A 24300-nucleotide genomic window follows, 5' to 3' on the forward strand; every position below is an offset into this window, starting at 1 on the left:
TCACAAAAAAATTCTTGAGAAAACATCTCGATGATTTATTTTTACGATGAGTTTTATATTATTCACTAAAATTGTCTAAAAAGTAAATTTTTGTTTGAATTCCTAAAAAATGATTCATGAATGTGTTTCTTTTTGGGATTTTTTTTGTGAATCATGTATTTATTTATTAATCTAATGATTTGTTAAAAAATTTGCACATAAAAAAGTTCTTACCTTCATACCAAAAATTTCTTTTTTATTTGATCAAGATTTTATATATATATATATATATATATATATATATATATATATATATATATATATATATATATATATATATATATATATATATATATATATATATCAAATACTAGTAATATAACTTACCATACTGGGATAGAATTATCAATTGAGTTCTCTTTGAATCCAAGCCCAAGGATACCATCAAATTTTCCTCCTAAAAATGTAAATCCTGGCTCCCTTGTTACCTCAATGAACTCCTAGTTTGAACATAAATTTAAAATATTGTCAAATGTATATCTATATTTATAATCTATAATCTATAGTTTATACATATCTATCTATATATCTATATATCAATATCAATATCTATATCATATCATTATACTATATCACACTCATTTGAAACTCTAATGTACTTTTCCTTCTATCACATTCATTTGAAACTCCCATGACTTTTCAATTTCTTTCTAACAATGATTATAAGTTGGTTAATAAGATTAAATAAATATCAAACCTAAAGTGTAATCATATATAAACTAAATTTCAATATTAAAAGAATATATTTACTTCTACTTATAAAGTTATGTTTTTTTTAACTTATCACATATTATACTTAATTTATTAGTTTGAATATATTGTCGGATGTAAACCATTATCATTTTAAAGCTACAACTTTTGAACAATTTGTATAAAATATTTAAATTATAAATTTAAATATAACATTACAGGACCAACTTATAAGTTTTAGTTTAACTTAAACAACCCAAATAATATTTTTTAAATAGTTAAAAGTGATAAATTGTAGTGTCTTTCTAATAATGATTATAATTTGGATAATATGGTTAAATAAATATTAAACCTAAAGTGTAATCATAAATAAACTAAATTTCAATATTAAAATAATATATTTACTTCTACTTATAAAGTTATGTCTTTAACTTTTAACATAATATATTTAATTTATTAGATTTAATATGTTGTTGTATGTAAACCATTATCAATTTAAAACTAAGACTTTTGAACAGTTTTGACAAAAATACTCAAACTGTTAATTTAAATATAACATTATAGTGTCAACTTAAATATAAATTTCAGTTCCACTAAAAAACCTAGTGAATATTTTGTGAATAGCTAAAAGTGATAAATTGTAGTGCTAAATGCAAAAACTAAATTATAATATCAATTTAACAAAAATATTTCTTAAAGATATTTGTATAATCGTTAAAAGTTTTCAAATATGTAGCTTAAAATAACTTATAATAACAATAGTTAAAAATAATTCTATATAAATGATTATATTGTTAACTTTAAAAAAAAAAAAAAAAAAAAAAAAAAAAAAAAAAAAACAATGTCTGATGTTTTAAATAACTATAATGATAGAAATTAAACGTTAAGAAAATAAATTTTAAAAAATTAATTAACAATAACAAAAACTATAACTAACATTGAACCATATATTATATTTAATTTTATTCACGAGTAACTCGCGGGTAGAAGTCATTCAAACGTTTGAGATTATACAATTATAATAGATATATATATATATATATATATATATATATATATATATATATATATATATATATATATATATATATATATATATATTATCATAAAATTCAAACTAATCAATATATTATATCAATTTAGTATACGAATTATTATATCAAATTTAACAACAAAGTTATTTTTATATTTAAAAAAATCATATATTTGTAAATATTTTAACTATATAGATGTTTCTGCACAACGCACGAGCTTTTGCCTAATATATCTTCTAAAGCTAGCATTTTTCCTTTCACTACATTTATTTAAAACTCTCATGCATTTTTCCTTTCACAACATTCATTTGAAACTCTCATGACTTTTCAATTTCTTCCTAATAATGGTTATAATTTGGTTAATAAGATTAAATAAATATCAAACATAAAGTGTAATCATATACAAACTAAATTTCAATATGAAAAGAATATCTTTACTTCTACTTATAAAACTATGTTTTTTAACTTTTAACATATTATACTTAATTTATTAGTTTCATTATATTGTTGGGTGTAAACCATTATCATTTTAAAGTTATAACTTTTGAACAATTTGTATAAAACACTTAAATTATAAATTTAAATCTAACATTAGAGGATCAAATTAAATATAAATTTTAGTTTAACTTAAATAGCCCAAATAATATTTTGTAAATAGTTAAAAATGATAAATTGTAGTGTCTTTCTAATAATGATTATAAGTTGGTTAATAAGGTTAAATAAATATCAAACCTAAAATGTAATCATAAATAAACTAAATTTCAATATTAAAATACTATCTTTACATCTACATATAAAGTTATGTATTTAATTGTTAACAAATTATACTTAACTTATTAGATTCAGATGTTGTTGTATCTAAATCAGTATCAATTTAAAGCTATAACTTTTAAACAGTTTGGACAAAATACTTAAATTGTTAATTTAAATATAACATTACAATATCAACTTAAATATAAATTTCAGTTCCACTTAAACACTCAATGAATATTTTGTGAATAGTTAAAAATGATAAATTGTAGTGTTAAATGCAAAAACTGAATTATAATCTCAATTCAACTAAAATACTTCATAAACATATTTGTATAATGGTTAAAAGTTTTCAAACAAGTAGCTTAAAATAACTTACAATAACAATAGTTAAATGTAACTCTATATAAATGATTATATTGTTACCTTTAAAATAAAAAAAAAAACAAATTTTGATGTTTTAAATAATTATAATGATAGAAATGAAAATGTTAAACAAATAAGTTTAAAAACTATATTTAACAATAACAACAACTATAAATAACATTAAACTGTATATTATATTTAATTTTATTTATAAGTAACTCGTGAGTAGAAGTCATTCAAACAGTTAAGATTATACAATTATAATAGATGTATATATATTATCATATAATTCAAAATAATCAATATATTATATTAATTTAGTATACAAATTATTATATCAAATTTAACAACAACGTTATTGTTATATTAAAAAAAACATATATTTGTAAAGATTTCAACTATATATGTGTTTCTGCGCAACGCGCGGGCATTCACCTACTATACTTATAAATGAAACATTTTTCCTTTCACCACATTCATTTGAAACTCCCATGACTTACCAATTTCTTTCTAATAATAATTATAAGTCGGATAATAAGGTTAAATAAATATTAAACATAAAGTGTAATCATATATAAACTAAATTTCAATATTAAAATAATATCTTTACTTCTACTTATAAAGTTATGTTTTTTTAAAATTTTTTAACATATTATACTTAATTTATTAGTTTTAATATATTGTTGGATGTAAACAATTATCATTTTCAAGATACAATTCTGAAAAAATTTGTATAAAATATTTAATTTATTAATTTAAATATAACATTACATGTTTAACTTAAATATAAATTTTAGTTTAACTTAAAAAACCCAAAAAATATTTTGTAAATATTTAAAAGTGAGAAATTCTAGTGTCTTTCTAATAATGATTATAAGTTGGTTAATAAGGTTAAATAAATATGAAACCTAAAGTTTAATCATAAGTAAACTAGTTTTCAATTTTAAAATAATATCTTTAATTCTACTTATAAAGTTATGTCTTTAATTTTTAACATATTATACTTAATTTATTAGATTTAAAATGTAATTGTATATAAACCATTATCAGTTTAAAGCTATAATTTTTGAATAGTTTGGATAAAATACTTAAATTGTTAATTTAAATATAACATTACAATGTCAACTTAAATATAAATTTCAGTTCCACTTTAAAACTGCACAAATGGTCCATGTGGTTAGCTCAAATTTGCCACTTTGGTCCAAAAAAGTTTGGACTAGCACCAAATGTCCAAACTTTTCATTTTGTTGCGAGTTTGATCAAATTTCTTTTGAACTTTTTTATAATGACCATTTTGCCCTTATTTTTATTTTTTATTTTTATTTATTTATTTAAATATTTTTATATGCTTAAAAGAAAAACAAATTACCCTTCTTTCTCTATCTCATCATCATCATCATCATCATCTTCCTTTGTGTACCTAGAACTAAAAAAACCACACATAATTTCCTTATAGACCTGCAACTAAAAAATAAACAAAAAAACCCATATATATTTCCCTGTGTTCCATCTACTTCTTTGTTTTCTCTCATATTTTTTGAAGCTCTCTCACTAAAAGTATGATTTTTTGAATTTTTGGTGGAAATAAACGAAACTCATATTTCTTGAAGTGGAATCTGATATGAAGAAGTGAAATTTGATCTAAAGAAGGTACCCGTCGTGAAGCTCGAGGTCGCCGGAACCACATCAAACCCTAGGGTCACCGCCAAAAATCACCACCATTCTCCAATTAAGAAAAATGAATTTTAGAAGTGAGGAAAAAAACCCACCTTCCTTTACCTTCGAATTCCACCATGTTTTACTCAAACAAAACCATCTTCATCATCAATTCCCAAATCTAGAACACCCTTAATCTCAGTTTTTTGTCGAATCTGTCCTTCCTCATAGACCAATTTCTCATTAGGGGTTTTCAGGTCACCAGTAGTAGAACATGATGAATTTGGAGGTTGAATACGAAGTTTGAAAAGTACATTCATCCACTGAAGAATAGCCAATCTCTTTCTCGAACAGATCTGATGACGACCGGAGAAGATGAATGGTGGTTGCGACGTTCCAGATCGACAACAACACTCTAGATCGTTTTCTGAAAACCGAAGACAACGATGCCGATCTAGATCTGAAGCGGAGGAGCGTTTACAGATCACCAGAAAATTGAGAGTTCGTTTTTCTTTAACGGAAATCGATGCGTTTTGGTGGTGGCGTCCATTTTTTCCGGTGGTGGTGGCGACGTTCATCTTTTCCGGTGGAGGTGGCGGTGACGGCGTTCATCTTTTTTGAAGGTGATGTTTAGATTTCTGGTGGTTATATTACGTGTGTGTGTGTGTGTGTGAGAGAGAGAGAGAGAGAGAGAGAGAAGGAGGGTGGGAAAGGGAGTAAGGGTGGGGTCTGGTTTCTATTTGTTTGTTTCTTTAATTAAAAAAATGTAACAGTAAAATAAAAATTGAAAAGATAAAATACAGAGGGTAAAATCGTCATTATAAAAAAATTCAAAGGAAACTGGACCAAACTCGCAATAAAATAAAAATTTTGGACCTGTGGTGCTAGTCCAAACTTTTTTGGACCAAAGTGACAATTTTAAGCTAACTACAGGGACCATTTGTGCAGTTTTGTCTGTTTTGTAAATAGTTAAAAGTGATAAATTGTAGTGTCTTTCTAATAATGATTATAAGTTGGTTAATAAGGTTAAATAAATATCAAATCTAAAGTGTAATCTTAAATAAACTAAATTTCAATATTAAATAATATTTTTAGTTCTAGTTATAAATTTATGTCTTTAACTTTTAACATATTATACTTAATTTATTAGATTTACTATGTTATTGTATGTAGACCATTATAAGTTTAAAACTACAACTTTTGAACAGTTTGGACAAAATACTTAAATTGTTAATTTAAACATACCATTACAGGGTCAACTTCAATATAAATTTCAGCTCCACTTAAAAAACCCAAAGAATATTTTGTGAATAGTTAAAAGTGATAAATTGTAGTGCTAAATGCAAAAACTAAATTGTAATATCAATTTAACTAAAATATTTCCTAAAGATATTTTTATAATCGTTAAAAGTTTTCGAATAATTAGCTTAAAATAACTTATAATAACAGTAGTTATAAAAAACTCTATATAAATGATTATATTGTTACCTTTAAAATCAAAAAAATTGTTTGATGTTTTAAATAATTATAATGATAGAAATTAAAACGTTAACCAAAAAATTTTAAAAAAATTAATTAACAATAACTACAACTATAAATAACATTAAACCATATATTATATTTAATTTTATTCATAAGTATCCGCGGGTAGAGGTCATTCAAACGATTGAGATTATGTAGTTTTAATAGATCTATATATTATGATATAATTTAAAATAGAGTAAATTTCATGAATGGTCCATAGTTTAAAGTAATTTGCGTGTTTGGTCATTGACTTATTTTTTTAACTTGGAAGGTCCCTACTATTTGTTTTTGTTACGCACTTGGTCCTTGTCTTACCTAAAAAGACTAGTTTTTCTTTTATTTTTTAATTTATTTAAATAAACACACCCCAACCTCACTCCTCACCTTACATTACCTACTTCACCATTTTTCCCTATTTAAATAATAGTCTTTTTAGGTAAGACATAGACCAAATGCGTAAAAAAACAAACAGTAGGGACCAAGCGCGTAACAAAAACAAATAGTAAGGATTTTTCGAGTTAAAAAAAATAAATTAGGGACCAAGCACGCAAATCACCCCAAACCATAGTGACCATTCGGGTAATTTACTCTTTAAAATAATCAATATATTATATCTCCTGAGTATACAAATTCTTATATCAAATTTAACAACAATTTGTAAAAATTTCAGCTATATAGTTGCTTCTGCGCAACGCACGTGCATTCGCCTAGTATACTATAAAAGAAATATTTTTTATTTTCACCACATCCATTTGAAACCTCCAAACTCTTCATATTTCATTCTAATATATATATATATATATATATATATATATATATATATATATATATATATATATATATATATATATATATATATATATATATATATTAAATTTACATGTGTTATTAAATGTGAAATATTGTCATATTAATGGTAGTTTTTTTTTGAATTATCAAGATAAATATTTAATATATTAATTTAAATATAATGTTAAATCTAAAATATAAATCAAAATATCTAATAACATAAAAGTGCTCAAAGATTATCTTTTTTAAAATACTTTAAAACAATTAAATATTTTATATATAAAACTAAATCGACATGCCAAATTAATTAAAAATATCTAAAACTAATTTTTTATAATATTTGAATTTTGTTCAAATAAATGGTTTTTAAATCATAACCATTAACAATAACAGTAATTAAAAATAATATAACCTTATAAATTATAGTGCGTTACCTTACAAAAAATTATATCGATTAAGTAGTTTATAAATTAGTTAATTATAAGTTTAAAAGTAATAATATACCGATAACTATATGTAGTTTTATTGATACGTTAGCTGGGAGCAGCAACCATTAAATGATATGATTTTAATGTATGTTATAACATAGTTCAAAAGTAGTACAATTTTACATAATAAATTAGTGTAAGAAACTATTGTTTCATGGTTAGTTTTAATAACATTATTACTTTTAATATTTATTTTACTAAATTTAACTATATAATTTTATTTTGTGCAATACACGAATATTCGTTTAGTTTATAATTTAAACCAAGCCAAGTCTAAATTCAAAAATTCATATAGGAAAAAGTTGTCATATTGACCTGATCCTCGATAACAATATTTCCGATTTTGATGTTGTCTTCACTAAAATACCCTGATATTGATTCACCTCCATATTCAATAATAGCATGTTTTCCTGTAATAATCGCTATTAGTATTTGAAGAAACTCAAAGATGATAAAAACATGGTAAGTTAAATCATGATAACTAAAATATGAACAAATTTTTATTATCCTAGTTCATCTTTGTAGTACATGGGACTCAAACGAGAGAAATCTGAAAATGGTAGTTTGAAATGTAAGAAAATATGACGATATAAAATGCTTGTTATCACTTGACAATCTTATTTTTATTTACGCTCATATTAATTCGTAATAAATTAATTTTAGATTAAATTACTGAAATCGTCCCTATGGTTTGGTCAAAATTGCATGTTTGGTCCCTAATTTTTTTTTGCACTCGGATCGTCTCTGTGGTTTGATTTTGTTGCGTTTTTAGTCCCTTACATACATAAAGGTAGGGACCAAACGTGCAATTTTGATCAACCCATAGGGATGAAAAATGCAACAAAATCAAACCATAAGGACGATCTGAGTACAAAAAAAATGTTAGAGACCAAACATACAATTTTGGCAAACCATAGGGACGATTTCAGTAATTTACTCTTAATTTTATACTATAAGATAAATCTTGCTTTAAGTTATCCACTTAGAAGTTTGACAGTATAATTCAAGATATTTTTTTATGAAGATCTATTTAGACCATCTCCAACTCATCTTCATTTTTTTCCCCATAAATGATGTAAAAAATGGAGTAAATAGTGTTTTATCTCCAACTCTATTCCATTTTCTACCCCATTTTTTATCCCAAAAAGTTTATTTCTAGAATATTTCATTTTTATAACTTATATATATTGTCAAATACACTCCTCTACTAATTAAACTCTATATTTATGATTAATTAATATAAATTAGTATATAACATGATATTATAAATATTAAAATATTGCATTTAAATTATAATTAGTAAATAAAATAAACTAGAAATGTATAAAATAAAAATGAGAGGGACTAAAATTGACAACCAAACTTCACCTCTATTTTTGGAGATATGAACATATCTCCAAAAATTGAGGTGAAAATGGGGTAGGGTTGGAGAAGAATGGGGAAAACATGGGGGAAGAAATAGAGTTTGGGGGTGGGTTGGAGATGCTCTTAGAATATGCCTGAGAATGTGTGCTAAAGTCGCATGCGTGGATTTGGGTGCTGCATAGGTTAAAGAAGAATTCAAAAGAATCAACTTACTTGAGGGTGATCGTTAAATATACAAGTTTGATAATTTTTTTAGTAAGCTGTTGATTTATTTTAATGGAGAACTATTCTAAAAATTACACAATTTAATATAAATACAAAATTAGAGAAATTGGAAATGTCATATGTAAATACCTTTTTAAAATAAAAATGATTGGTAAGAGTGTTCGGCAAAATTGAGAGGTAGCAGAGGTACCTGATATCGTTTTGTTAAATGGTATGTGAGATAACTTTTAAATTTGGAGCGATTTGTTTAAACAAAACGCTAAAAGTCTATAGTACAAAACAAAGTTTTTTGTTCAAAATGGAGTGTTTTGTCAAACACAAAGGAGTTAGAAGCTCTCAAATGCTTCATGCCAAATACGTCATAAAAGTCAATTTTAATTTCAATAATTCTTAGCACTATAATTGTGTTTCTAAGGAATTAATTTAACTAGCCACCATTAAAATATTTTTTTACGGACCCAATGAAAACGTGGTGTTTGTAGGTCGAAATAGAGTGTTCCTTGAGAGATAACTTATATCTGAAGAAGTCAGTTATAGTCAAATTGACCTCGAAGAGATTCAAGAGTCAACCAACAATGAACCTATAGTTAACACTAGATCTCAACCAATGGTTGAGAAACCTGTTGAGCCTAATGCAATATCATTACCTCTTCGCAGATCCGATAGAGTTAGCAATCCTCCCCAGTTTTATGGTTACCATAGAACCACGGAAGGAAATATGTTTATTAATGATAAAACATTAGTTAATCTGGATGAGCCAATTATCTATAAAGAAGCGATGAAAAACCCTAACATTGCCCAATGGAAGAGGAAATGGACAATGAAATTCAGTCCATGATAGATTACCAAGTTTGGAATTTGGTTGATCCAACACCTGCTCTTAAGACAGTAGATTGTCAATGGATCTTCAAGAAAAAAACTGACCCCTATGGAAAAGTACACACATTCAAATCTAGGTTGGTGGCAAAAAGGTTTCACACATACTTAGGGAATTGATTACGAGGAAACGTTCTCACCAATAGCTAAGGTAAAGTCTATTAGGAGACTTCTTGTCATAGCTGCCTTTTATGACTATGAGGTATGACAATGGCTTTCCTTAATGGGAAACTTTGAGAGGATATGTACATGAAACAACTTGAAGGGTTTAAACATGCCAAATATTGAATAGAGTGTTTAAGCTTGAGAGGTCCATCTATGGACTTAAACAAGGATCGTGAAGCTAGAATCTATGCTTCCATGTGAAAGTCAAATAATAATAGTTTTTCGAGAAGTCCAAATGAGTCTTCCATGTATGTCAAAGCTAGTGGGAGTGTATTTTTCTTCGTAGTGTTCTATGTTGATGACATATTACTCATATGAAACATTGTTCCTGAGTTGCAAATTGTAAAGGCTTAGCTCAAGAAGTGTTTTTCTATGAAGTACTTTGGGGGAGCGGTATATATACTTGGTATAAGAATCTATAGGGATAGATCGAAGTGTTTATCGTATATGATATGTCATGTACTTTTCCTAATGTATCATATGCTTTAAGCATGGCGAGTCGATATCAGGAAAATTAGGGACTAAGTCATTGTACGACTGTCAAGAACATTCTGAAGTATTTGAGAAATACCAAAGGCATGTTGCTTGTGTATGGTGGTGAACAAGAACTTCTTGTGAAGAGATATAACATTGCAAGTTTCCAAACATATTGATATGATTCAAAGTCACAGTCTGGATATGTTTTCGTTTTGAATGGTGGTGCGGCGACATGGAAAAGTCCGAAGCAGGAGTATGTGGCGGACTCTACATGTGAATGTTAATATATTTTTGGAAGTGAAGCGTCCAAGGAAGCTACTTGGATTAGAAAATTCATAGGAAACATTAGAGTTGTTCTGAGTCATTAAGATCTATTAGACATATTTTATGATAAAGAATGTGCATGCGCTCTGGCTAAAGAGCCTAGGGATCACATAAGGTTAAGTCATATAATGAGGAAATACCATTACACTCGAGATAAAGTTGAAGATGGAGATCTAGTTGTGAAGAGAGTATCATTAGATAAAAATTCAACTGACCCATTCACAAAAGGGATGACCAATGAAAGACATAGTGTGCATGCTAGGAGCATAGGCATGAGAGACGATGTAAAGTTTAGCAGTTAGTTGATTATTTTGAAACATTTAGAACAATGAATAAATTTTTTAATTGTTATAACGATTATATAATGGAGATTTATTTAAATTCAAGTATGATATCATTTACAGTTAATTTATTATTGTGTTTCGTTTTTTCATGTTTAGAGCTCCAATTCTCGAGTGTTAATTTAGTCAAACTCCATAATCGCTCATACTATTGAGAATGAGTGTTGAATTATGGTTATCGTGAAGTGTTCATATATCGTCTATAGTGATTACACATAGCCTGAAGATTGCTACTAATGTTCATGAGTGGTTAATAGAGATTTAAGTATTAGAGAAACCCGCACTCAGATATATTACTTCATGGATTCAATCACGAGTAATGCTGAGATAATAATATATTTTATTATTAAAATGGAGAGACATTGAGTTCTTTGCATGCAATTTGGTTATGTATTAGTCTTACTCTAACTTTATCCTTAATTGGTGGTCATAAATGGTAAGTCTATGCATGATTTGATGAGTAGACAAAAACAGTGTATTCGAAGTTTATTTGTTCCTTTTCGCCTCAACGGGAAAAGCTATATCGTGGGCTTCTCCTTGATTTGACGATGATATTCATGTGCTTGGATAAGCCCGAACTAAATTGATATGCTCAATTAGTAGTCTAATTTAATCATCATAAATCAGAAATCGAGAAATATCATGATGAACTGTTTGGTTAATTCATTATCGATAACTCATTTCAAAATGATATCTTGTAGAAACAAAGGAATAATTGATCACTTATATAAGAGATGATTATTAATAAGATTAGAGTTCGACAATTGCTAAGACACGCTTTGTTGGTTATTCGAAGATTATTCGACCAGTAGTAGTTTATGAATTGTCCAAGTGGGAGATTGTTGGAAATATGTTTTGAATGTCATAACTAATTGGTATAACTATAGGAATGATAAAAAAGCCCTTTTTGTGTTGCCCTCGTGTTGGGTCAAAATATGGTTTATACTTTGCTTTTCTAGGCAAATGTATTTTTTTGTAATATTTTATGAATTTACGGTCGTGTTTATGGCCATAAACAGGTTTATGGCCGTAAAAATATGGTTTATACTTTGCTTTTCTGGGCAATTATGTTTTTATGTAATATTTTATGAGCTTACAGTCTAGTTTACGACCAGATAGGGTTTACGGTTGAATTTACGACCGTAAACCCATTTACGGCCCATGTCCACCAAGCCCATGTTCCCCTTCTTTAAATATAGGTGTTAGGGTGTGAGGAACTGATTGAAAAACGAGAGAAGAGAGAAACTAGAGAGCATTTTGTGTGTGTGAATCTTTTGTATCTGGAACTTTAATTCTAATCAATTCATACAGAGATTCATATTATTCTTCTTCTCCTTCACTTCTATTTGATTTGACATCATCTGTTTGATTGAGATTCCGCACCATCAAACGGATCTGATTGATACACAAGCAAATTAGGGATTTACAATTGGTATCAGAGCTTGGTTGTATCAGTCAATTTTGTCAGATTTGGAGCATTATTTGATCTTATTTTCGAAATTTTCTTGCGTTTTTGGATAGATCTCTGGAAAATAAGGGGGGTTTGTTCTTCGTGTTTTTCATAAAAAAAGGTTTTTGATTGAGTTTTGGAGCAAAAAAGGGCAAACATCACTGTTTTTGGTCGTAACCTGCGAGGGGATGGCGGCCAGCAGCTAGGGTTTCCGAGGAGTTCACGGCCCGAGGTTTGTGGCTCGGAGTTTGCGGACTCGGCTCGGAATATACGGCTCAGCAGTTTGCGGCTCGGTCTCGCACGTTTCCGGCTTCTGAGTTCTCAGCCTCGCAAGAACCAGCCTTGCTTCGCATTTAAAAAAAATAGGACGTGACTTTGGAGGTGTTGGGGATCGAACCCGCGACCTCCAGCTCGCATTCCTTCAGCGCCTTACCAACTCCTCTAGGCCACAAGTTGATACATTCCTTCCCCATTTAATTTATAACCCGTCTTTTTCGCTTCAAGTTTCACATTTTTTACACTTTCAGCCCAAAATTCAATTCCTTTTAATTCTAAATTCTTTTTTCATCCAAAATAAAAAAATAAAAAAAATAATAATAAATAAATAAAAAATAAATTAAATTAAAATTAATAAATAAAATTATATTTTAATTTTTGACTTTTATTTTTTAACTTTTGACCTTAAATTTTGACTTTGACTTTCAGGTTTGACCTTTGATTTTAAACTTTGACTTTTTCGTTTAACTTTAAACTTTCAAATTTAGCTTTTCGATTTGACTTTTAAGTTTGACTTTTGAGTTTAACCTTTTAAATTTGACTTTTAATTTTGACTTTTGAGTTTAAGTTTTTAAATTTGACTTTTAAGTTTGACTTTTCAAGTTTGACTTTTGAGTTTAACTTTTTAAATTTGACTTTTAAGGTTGACTTTTATAATCAAAGGGTTTGACTTTTAAGTTTGATTTTGGCTTCTAGTTATGCTTTTTAATTGATTTTAAGGTCTACGAGGGAGTTGAAACATGAAAGAGAGTCGTCCGGATATGTTAAGACAAAATTTCAACATTTTCAATTATATCCCTGGAGAAACCCTCGAAACTCAGTTGCAGCGATTTACTACACTTACTATTGAGATGAATATAGCTGGGATCTTCTTGTCTAAGTTTTAGATAAACAAAAACTACTGAATTCACTTCCGAAATCGTGGGATATGAACGTGGCTATCATCAAGAAGACAAAAGATCTCAACCATCTTAGTCTTGCTGATGTAATTGTAGAACTCGATGCTTTGAAGTGTAGAAAAACAATGAGTTCTGAAGACATTCCGGTCACTGAAGTTACATGTACTCCAGCTTGTGAAATTACGATCAAATTTCTTCAGGAACAAATTGATTTATTAAAAAGAGAAGTTGAGGACCTGATATATGAAGGATATCAACTCAGGAAAGGACAGAAACCCTGAAGGCTGAATTAGAAGCAAAAACCAAGGACTTTAGGAAACTTCAAGAAGAGTATAACAACAAGTGTGAAAATTATGACTATATTAAGAGACAACATGCTGCTGTAACTGAAGAACTTGACTCTTTGAAAATTAAGTGTGGAAAAACAGACGTTAGTTTCAAAAATTATACTGCGTTAAGTCAGACAGTCGAGTCATTATTTGAAACCCAATTAAAATTCAAAGACAATCAAAACAAGGGTCTAGGGTATGATAGTGTTCCTCCACCTTTCAATCATAACTACACATCCATCCCTATGACTCAGGAAGAAATTGACAGGGAGGCACATCTTCGATATGACAAACCAGTTGGGTTTGTGTTAGGAGGTATTCAGGTAGAAAATACTAATGTTTCTACTTCATGTGTAGGTAAAGTAGCAGAAGATGAGAACAAGGAGAGCACTAGTGAACAAACCAATGATTCTTTGAACTTAGAATCTATTGCTTCAAATTCTGTTACTCCTAACAAACCTGCCGTTGAGAAATACAGGCCTCCAATTCCAGCGCAACAGAGTGTCTGTTGCAATTGTGCATGTGGGAACAACAAGAGACAAGGCAAGGATATGCCACCAGGGACATGAAGAAACAACTTCACAGTGAATAAAAAGACTTGTTTTCATTGTGGAACACCTGGACACATTGCCAGAAGTTGTCCTAATCGAACATACGTTCCTTACTATGCACAAGGCTGGCAGAACGCGCCAAGAAGGAGATACTCCAAAAGAAACCCCTTTAGATCACGATCAGACATTGACGACTAAAATGCCAAGAAGGCCAAGAATTCAATTCCAAAGGCTAAGAATCTGAATCCCAAGGTCAAGAAGGATATGCCGGCCAAGAAGCCAAATCCAAGAGATGCTCCAATGAAGTCAAAATCAAAGTCATCTCAATTGCCGACATCAAGATCAAAAGCAAGTACTGAGCCACCCATCAGATCGAAAAAGAAATGGGTTAAACCCAACTACAAATGGGTTCCAAAGGCTCAATCTCCCAAATCTTCTAACGATTCTAATGTTTCTACATCTTCTGTTTGTGATAAACATGACATGTCATGGGAGAAAGTACCTTGCGTTGATGACAAAGGTCGACCCAGTTTCAAAATGGACTAGGTTCCAAAGACCAACTGATCCCGCTCTGTGCTGGAGCAGCTATGGAGGCATATCCTCAGACTTCGGTTTGTTGGTAGTGGTTGCTCCTGGCATATGATTGGGGACATCTCTCAACTATACAACATTCAGACCTTTGTTGAGAGTATGTGTCCTTTTGCGGGAAAGGAAGAAAGGAAGAGATCACAAATGGGGTTAGTGCTTAATGATATGAAGAATTTTCGGATCTATTCTGAGATTATGCTTGCTGTTCTCAGACCTTCTGAATGCAGATTCAATCGGTGAATTATAGTTTGCGTTTTCTTCTCTATACTCTTGAGTTTTTCTTAAGCTGATTCGTTTTAAAACTAATTTTTGTTTTAGGATAGTTTAAATTTACACATTTACTTTCATTTCTCTCCTATGCACAAATTTAGGGGGAGAAATAAAAACAAAACAAAAATTAGAAAATCAAAAAAATCAAAAATATGGTGTTAATGGAATGTGCTTGCAAGAGATGTTTTGGGAAATGAAATTAGCAAGTGATAACGGGCAATCTGAAGTGGCGTAACGTACCTAAGTTGAATCGTCTACTCTCTATTTTCGATGCGCTGGTAGGCACGAAAGATTTTAAATGGACTTGACTAGGGAAAGTTGAACCTAATGAATTTAAGGACTTGACAAACTTTGACCTAGTTAGATCCGTTTAACTTGACTTCACGACGCTCGGATAGGTTGAGCAGGGAGATATACATGGGAATCTACCGGTCACATTAAATAACCCATATCTAGAACTGTGGTTTCACTTTTCCTCGATGTGCGGATTCTGTCCTTAATTCCGGTTGGATGGGGCGACTGGTAAATTCTGATAAATTAGGTCTGTTGAAAATCGTTTTCTTGCTTTCTGTCTGTTAGTCATATGTTGTCTCCTTTGCGTGACTTCCAATCCGACCTAGTACACAACATATGCAACTCTATTTCTCTGCAGGCTATATATATGAAATTACTCTCATCTGTTAGCCATATGTTGTCTCCTTTGCGTGACTTCCAATCCGAACTGGTACACAACATATGCAACCTTCTACTTCTCAACCCCTCTGAAACAATAAGCAATAGAATTCTGAATATATCCTCTCTCTGAATGATTGTCTGCTCACCCGGTGTAAGGAGTACTCTGGAAGTTCTTGATGGCTGGGGCATATCTGGAAGCAGGAAACACGTTCTAGTACACTTAAAATTGAACACATACAAATTGTCTGTAGATCTCGCTGCTCGATTTAGGTGGACAACAATATCCCTGGTTGTAGTCAGTTAAATGGTCATAAGAAAAAATTATTTAATAATTAGGGCCAATCATGATAATAAAGTTACAATTAGATATATGCATGTATCATGTCATTGGTAAAATTGTCCAAAATTGTCACAAATTTTTCGTGTTTAAGTGGACCACAATAGTGGCGATCGATCAGACAAAGATGTGAAGATAAGGGTACCGACAAGTGGAATAAGGCTGTCCAACAACTTTGATCCCAAATCACTCTTAAAGTTAGATATCATTTTTTTTGTTAAGTTTGTTCATAGTGTTCTTCTAATTTAAATATTAGGGGAGAATTAAAAATTTTAAAAACCAAACAAAAATCAGAAAATTAAAAAAAAGGTTTTATTTCTTGTTCAGAAAAATCAAAAAAAAAAAATCCAAAAATACTTTTGTTTCTGTTTTAATTTGTTCTAAGTTTTCGTTTAGTTTTGTTTTGTCTTGAAAAGTGATTTCAGGTGAAGATGACATTCATGGAGTTTGTGTCGAAGATTTCTGAGCCAAAAGCTTCGTCCGTGAGCATTGAAGAATTCTCATTCGAATGAGCAAGAAATGAAGATTATTCTTTCAAATTCAATCTTTCAACCCCAGAAGCAAGGTGAAGCTGAAATTGAAGATTATGTGACGGATTGCATTGAAGTCTCCGCAATCAGTCTGCTGCTATCTTAAACCTGCTGAAGTGATCCAAAAGATTTGTTCTCTCTGATGTTCTCTCTGAAGATTTTCAAGCTGAAAGCGCTATCTTTCAAGAATCAGTACGTCAAGCCTCCTCACCCAATGTGCGTTCAGAGTCAAATCTTGAAGAAAAGTTCAAGTGCTCAAGATGAAGTCATTCATTGAAGATTCATCAAGTTCATCTTGAAGTTGTGAAGAATTTGAAGATAAATGTTGAAGCCAATCTCCCAATGAAGATTAACAAGAAGACCCAACTACTTTTTAGGGAGAGCTTGTTGGGTCAATTAAGAAAAGAAAGCTATAAACCAAGGGGGAGATTGTTGGGTCAAAATATGGTTTATACTTTGCTTTTGTGGGCAATTATGTTTTTATGTAATATTTTATGAGCTTACAGTCTAGTTTACGGCCAGGTAGGGTTTACGGTTGAGTTTACGGCCGTAAACAGGTTCACGGCCGTAAACCCATTTATGGCCCATGTCCACCAAGCCCATGTTCCCATTGTATAAATATAGGTGTTAGGGTGTGAAGAACTGATTGAAAAACGAGAGAAGGGAGAAACTAGAGAACATTTTGTCTGTGTGAATCTTTTGTATCCGGAACTTTAATTCTAATCAATTCATATAGAGATTCATATTATTCTTCTTCTCCTTCACTTCTATTTGATCTGACATTATCCGTTTGATTGAGATTCCGCACCATCAAACGGATCTGATTGATACACAGGCAAATTAGGGACTTTACACCTCGTAAGCTAGAATAGCTAGAAAAGGATTTAAGAGAGTGAGCAAACTAGTTTATTAATTTATTATAGATTAGTAAATTAATTAGAACCAGTTAAAATTAATTAGAATCAATTTTGAATTAATTAGAATTAAATTGGGTTTATTTTAAAGATACATGGACTTAATGTTAATTGTTAAATAGTTGAGAAATAGGAACATTATCGATCCTTCATAAAGGTGGACAGTTTTGAGGGAGCTTTAGGAGCTTCCTAAATCAATCCTTGTAATAGATAAGGTAACGATTTGAATCATGACTAAATATGATTATTAAAGTGATTCAAATCAAGGTTTATCTATAGTACCACAACTATATAAAGACCCCTCTAGGCCTTCATAAATCTGATTTTACCTTTTGCATGGAGGTGATTTTCAGATCTCACAAGCTTCTCTCCTCTCTCATAAATGATCTAGGCTTTTAGTCTTTTGGGTGTGAGCTATTAGAGGCATTCCTACTTTGGGTGCTAGACCTTCCAAGAGCAACCAAGAGTTCTAGATCTAAAAAGCAATCACAAGTATATACTATTGTATTTGAAAGGTTAGTAATAATATCCCTTTTGATAGTTCAAATTCTTAGTTTTGAAAGTATGTTGCAATAATAGTAAAACCTCAATTTAGGATGTATGTACACTTAGGATTATTATTAAATGATTTTCATGCCTAAATTTCTTGTATAAATTCATAGAAAACCCTTCACATACTTGTTGCTAAAGAATACTTGCAAAAATATGTTATAGATTATGAAGAGACCTTTGCCCCGGTGGCATATTTGACGAAAGATTGTCTTATGATAATAGTTTCATCCATTCGTTAGTGGAAGATCTTACAAAGAAATATCAATAACTCATTCTTTAATAATGATCTTCATGAGGAGGACTACATAAATTATTCCCCAAGTATTACTCACCGGCTGGGTAAAGTTTGTTGACATAAAAAGAAGTATATGGTCTTAAACAAGCTCCTTATACTTGGTTTGATAAGTTCTCTATGGTGATTTTTTTTCTTGGTTTCATCCTCAATACTCACGATTTAACATGAATATTTCTCTACATTGATTATTTCTCTTGGTTTTAAAACTTTTATTGGTTTGATAAATTTTCTATAATTATTAGAAATGGATGTTGAAAGTACTTTTCCCAAATAGTATTTGTTATAATCGAAGAAACTTATGCTTCACAAACTCTTGGCTTTAAACTTGTTGAAAACCCTTAACATATTTATCAATTAAGGAAAGCTATTTATGGTTTAAAGCAAGCATCATGCAAATAGCATGACATACTTAAAGTTTTCTTAATTTCTATCAATTCTTTTTATAAGTAAAAAAGATGATACTTTATTTTGCTAAGAATATTGATGTGAATATTAATATTGTTCAAAATCATGTTGATGATATAGTTTTTGAATTCCCATATGATTTTTTTTTTAAAATTTTTTTCACGAGAAGGAAATGGGAAGATAGTGTTAGGTTATACTTTCCGAATACATGACCTTAGATATGAGAGAAAGAAATGGGAAGATAATGTCGGGTTAGACTTGAAAGAGTTAACGCTTAACAAAGACATGACATTTGAGAGTATGGAGACTTAGAATCAGAATATCATAGTAGTATTGGCGTAGTATAGGGTCTAGTTCCCTCTCGTTTTTGTACTGGTTGCAATGTGTTTACCACTTTCTCTTGCTTTCATATTGACTTTTAGCTTGTCTAGCATATATTTGCTAAAGATCTATTGCGTCTTTTACATATATGTAGGGATCTTTATGCTGGAAAACTTAGCATGGGCACGATAACAAATTTTTTATTATTTTATATAGTTATTTGTATTTGTTTATTTTGTTTTTGTCAAAGGTCTTCTACCAACACAGTTTTCCAAACCCCACAGTTAGGACTAACAACCATCTTACCTCCTCTAAACCCATTTCTATGCAACTAAGGTAATTTTGTTGTTATTGTTGTATGTGTGTCTTGAAAATGAAAAAAGAATTATAAATAAGCAAGGAAGACGAGGTCAAAACTTTTGCTTTCCTTACAAATAAAATAATAGATGACAAACATTTTTCATTTTTTAATCAAAACATGTAAAATAGAAGTTGAAGATGTTTATGTTTGACGATGTTAAACCCCTAAATTGTTATATATAAGTAATATTAAATTTTATAATAATGACACATCGTAATGATTCTGGAGAAAAAATTTATAGGCCCATGATTGGTAGTCTTCTCCATTTTTTGGGATAACGCACTAAAAGTGTAACATATATAGTTTGGATTGTGTACACATTTATTCACTGTGACAACCCGTAATTTATTCCGTCATTGTAAACCGTTCCCACTAAATAAAACCGTTTGTATTTCAAAATTTTTCCGTTAACTTTTGGGTTAAGTTAATTAAATTGAGACCTTTATTATGATCTCGTGAGTGTCCAAACCCATTTAAAAACATGTTAAAACATCCCATTTTTTTTAATTGGAGAATTTTTAGTTTCGACCACGTCAGGTTACGACAACTAAGTCGAGTACGATCATAAGCCTCGTTTAACGTCAATAGCGGGTAGATTTCCATCGGGCCACAAGCTCAAGCCTTATATAAAGGATGAGTGAACTTCAATTTAGCTTTTTACCACCACCTCATAACTTTCTCTCTCTACTATCTCTCTAAAACTCGAGTTTAATCCAAAACACCCCTTTCAAGCTTCAAATTGGTAAGTAATCTATCCTAGCTTGTTACTAAGCTTGTTTATGATGCAAATTCGTGTTTAAACCATCCAAATGCATCAAAAACTTGTGTTTACGGTCCAGGAACACCCCCAAACCGTGAACAGCTATAAATGGGGTTTTGAAGCCCCAAAACCCTTCCAAGTCCCTTCTAGTGTTTAGATATGGCTTAAGGACTTGCATGTACGAGATTTGAACACCAAAATCTTACCATTTGAGGAGTAAACATGAGTTTACGGCCCAAGAACATGCTTGGACCGTAAACCCTCATTCATGGACCATAAAGACCATTTAAGGGTGTAAAAGTGTCCCTAACACCTTGTATGGCTTAGATTCGGGTCTAGAACTTTGTATGCTTAACCTAGAACCACTAAAACACATGAATCATGGACAAACATGAGTTTACGGCCGTAAACTCATGTGTTTACGGTAATAAACTCACCAAGAACACCTTCATAAACCGTAAACTCCTTTCCAAGGTCAATTCAAGTCCCGATCACTTCCTAAGCCTTTGATTCAACCCTAGAACCTTCCCTTGTGCATTGTAAGACCATTTAGCATCCAAGAACACACCACCCATGATTTTACGGCCGTAAACTCATGGGGATATGGTCAATGGGCCGTAAACTCCTCAAAGAGTTTACTCTTGAAGAGCAAACTCCACATTTAGGCCCTACACGCCCTTAGATGCTACCTGGACCACTCCTAACGCTTGAATTGAAGTGTTTTCGCGCCTCAGAGTGTATATTATTATCTAATTAGTAGTTCAAGGTCTAATTAGATACAACTATGTATCTCTTCATATTACATAGGAACCTCACATGTATTCAAGCCCCAAACTGACACTGAGCTTCCTATCCGACACATTTCTCGACTGGTGAATTCATACCCTTACCCTTTTTTCGTGTTTTTCAATGTTTTCAGGGGGGGGGGATACAAGCAAAAGTACAAGGAAATCTTGTACTCAAACTTATTATTTCGTATGAAATGTTTCATATTCCGTATGCTTTTAACACTGGAAATCGTATTAACCAACCGTTTAACTTGCAGAGTTAGTTGTCATACTAAATGTGAAACTCATTATAAAATGTTATATTTTATATTTCACAAATGATTTTCCACATTATTACTGTTAAAAGCATTAATCTTTGAACTTTGATAAGTCCTTGGTAACACTCTCCGAGATACGAGAGTGAAGGACCAATAACATTAATCTTAGAACTTTGATACGTCCTTGGTAACACTCCCCCTAGATACGAGAGTGAAGGACACGTCCTTGATAACACTCCCCTGGATATGAGAGTGAAGGACTAATAAACAGAGATTTCTGTATTATTACTTTTAAAATGTCCTTAGTAACACTCCCCTTAGATACGAGACTGAAGGACTACTTTTAAAATTCATTAATCTTACGATTGGAGACACGTCCTTGGTAACACTCCCCCTAGATACGAGAGTGTAGGACTACCCCTATAACCAGAATCTCATGGAGGGAGAACGTGACTTGAGTGTATAGATCTATACGGGATTGACTACCCCGCACCTGACTGCTAGCTACAGTCGGACCGAAAGGTCCAAGGGTGACAAAAGTCATAAAACGATATTGGCCCCGTTCCGAGCCTCATCTAGTCTATTGTATGGTTATGGAACTCGCAATCTAGATTATGAAAAATTTTCTAATTACTTATTAGTTTTATATACGTCTTAAAACTAATGTACTTTTCTAGGATAACCAGGCTTTCAGGAAACTTCACACAAACACTTTAAGTATGGTAAATACTTGTACCCTGCATTCCGAATCGATAACCAATCACAAACTTTTAAGGAAAATAAAGGTTTTTCTTGGGATAACTAAACTGCTCTTAACCAGATTGTGTAACAAACGGACAACTAAACTTTGCTTATAAGAAAATATGGGATTTTCTTGGATAATAACTTTTTCAGAGAACCAAAGGAAACTTGTTCATTTTCAGAAACAAACCGCTTATGAACTCACCAGCTTTATGCTGATATTTTTCAAAACTGCTTGTATTCTCAGGTCCACATTAGACAGGTACCCCGCGATCTTTTGGAGAAGACGGAGCATTTTAGCAGTCTCGTCTTTACTTTTGTTCATTTTGGATGTATATAACTATAATTATGTATAACTTTACTTACAATCAAATGTAAATACTTCTATGTAATGTAATGGTTGTGTTTACTACGTTTACTATGTACATTGGTTTTGATACTTTACATGACGTCACCTCCGCCCCGGAACGTTTCCGCCTTCGGTTTCGGGGTGTGACAGATTGGTATCAGAGCCCTTGTTTATAGTGAACTAAGTATACCAAACCTTACATGCTATAAGACTATAAACATTAAGGGGCCGAAGTGCTCTGAACTAAAAGTATACTTTAAAATATAAGTATTTTTCAAATGTATACAAGTATATCTAACCGCAAAAAACCGTAACTATGAGTAGAACAAAACATAAGTAATTGGGTGTTGTACGCTACGGTTAAACCTGGGCAGTTATGTAGTCGTGTCTAGGGTCAATATAGCCTGATCAACTATATTCATTCGAGACACGGCCAACATGTGCTTGGGAGTGACTGTGGTATACAACATGCCTAAAACTTACCGAATACCCAAACAACGAGTCGTCGTCGCAGCGAAAACATAAAATACTATGGGAGTATTTTCTAGAGCCAACTTCGTTATAGAAATCCTCATTCAAGTGTTGCTACTCATTCATTCCTTTAGCGATAATTTCTTGCCTTGTTAACTTTCCTATATTATCGTATAGTAGAACACTTTATCTGTCATAATGAGATATCTCTTGTTTCATATCTCTTGATTCAATTCAGAGGACTTACCATCCTCTCTTCCTAATCATTTTAGATCAAGATGCCTCCAAGAAAGAGACCCAGTTCAAATAACAACAACCCTCCGCCACCACCTCCTCCTCAATTTGATCCTGTGATGTTCCAGGTAGCTGTTACTGCCGCAGTGGTAGCCGCCATGTCTCAAATGAACCCCAGTGGCTTCGATGGTCCAGGAGGTGGTACCCAATCTCAAAACCAGGAAGGTAGTCAGGGACACCGGAAGGAGTGTTCCTACAAAGATTTTATGAATGTGAAACCTACATCTTTTGATGGCACTGGAGGTGTTATCACCTTGACTTGATGGTTCGAGAAAATCGAATCTATTTTCAAAATATGTGCTTGTTCTGAAGTTGACAAAGTGAAGTTCGCTGCCTGCACTTTCACCGATAAAGCCTTGACTTGGTGGAATGGCCGAGTCAAATCGATAACCCTACCTGTAGCCAATGCTATGGGTTGGGATGTCATGAAGGAGCTTCTACTTGCGGAGTACTGCCCTCGGGGCGAAATGCAAAAACTGGAGCATGAAATTTGAAACCTAAAGATGAAGGGTTCCGATATCGCCGCTTACACTTCCAGATTCGATGACTTGGTGCTACTCTGTCCGGGAATGGTTACCCCGGAGAGTAAAAAGATTGAGAGATTTATATGGGGGCTGACCCAGCCAACCAAGGGAAACGTTTTAGCTACGAAGCCAGATACCTACGACAGCGCCAAATGCTTAGCGCAAACCTTGATTGACCATAGTGATGACCTTGAGGAAGCAGCTACCACTCCTGAACCGACAAAGAGGAGTGGTGAGAAAAGAAAATTTTGGAA

The 24300-nt window shown here is 31.3% G+C and overlaps 1 protein-coding gene across 1 annotated transcript in view; it reads right to left on the bottom strand.

Annotated features, from left to right (window-relative positions):
- Positions 1 to 24300, bottom strand: part of LOC111907864 (aspartic proteinase A1) — a 52822-nt gene that overhangs the window by 13130 nt on the left and 15392 nt on the right. The window contains exons 3-4 of the mRNA XM_052770391.1: positions 7652 to 7746; positions 367 to 479 (exon numbers count right to left, since the gene is read on the bottom strand). Coding sequence (XP_052626351.1) covers positions 367 to 479; positions 7652 to 7746 — 208 coding nt within the window. The remainder of the gene's footprint in view (positions 1 to 366; positions 480 to 7651; positions 7747 to 24300) is intronic.

The sequence above is a fragment of the Lactuca sativa genome, chromosome 4, assembly GCF_002870075.4.
Source record: "Lactuca sativa cultivar Salinas chromosome 4, Lsat_Salinas_v11, whole genome shotgun sequence".
NCBI lineage: Eukaryota > Viridiplantae > Streptophyta > Magnoliopsida > Asterales > Asteraceae > Lactuca > Lactuca sativa.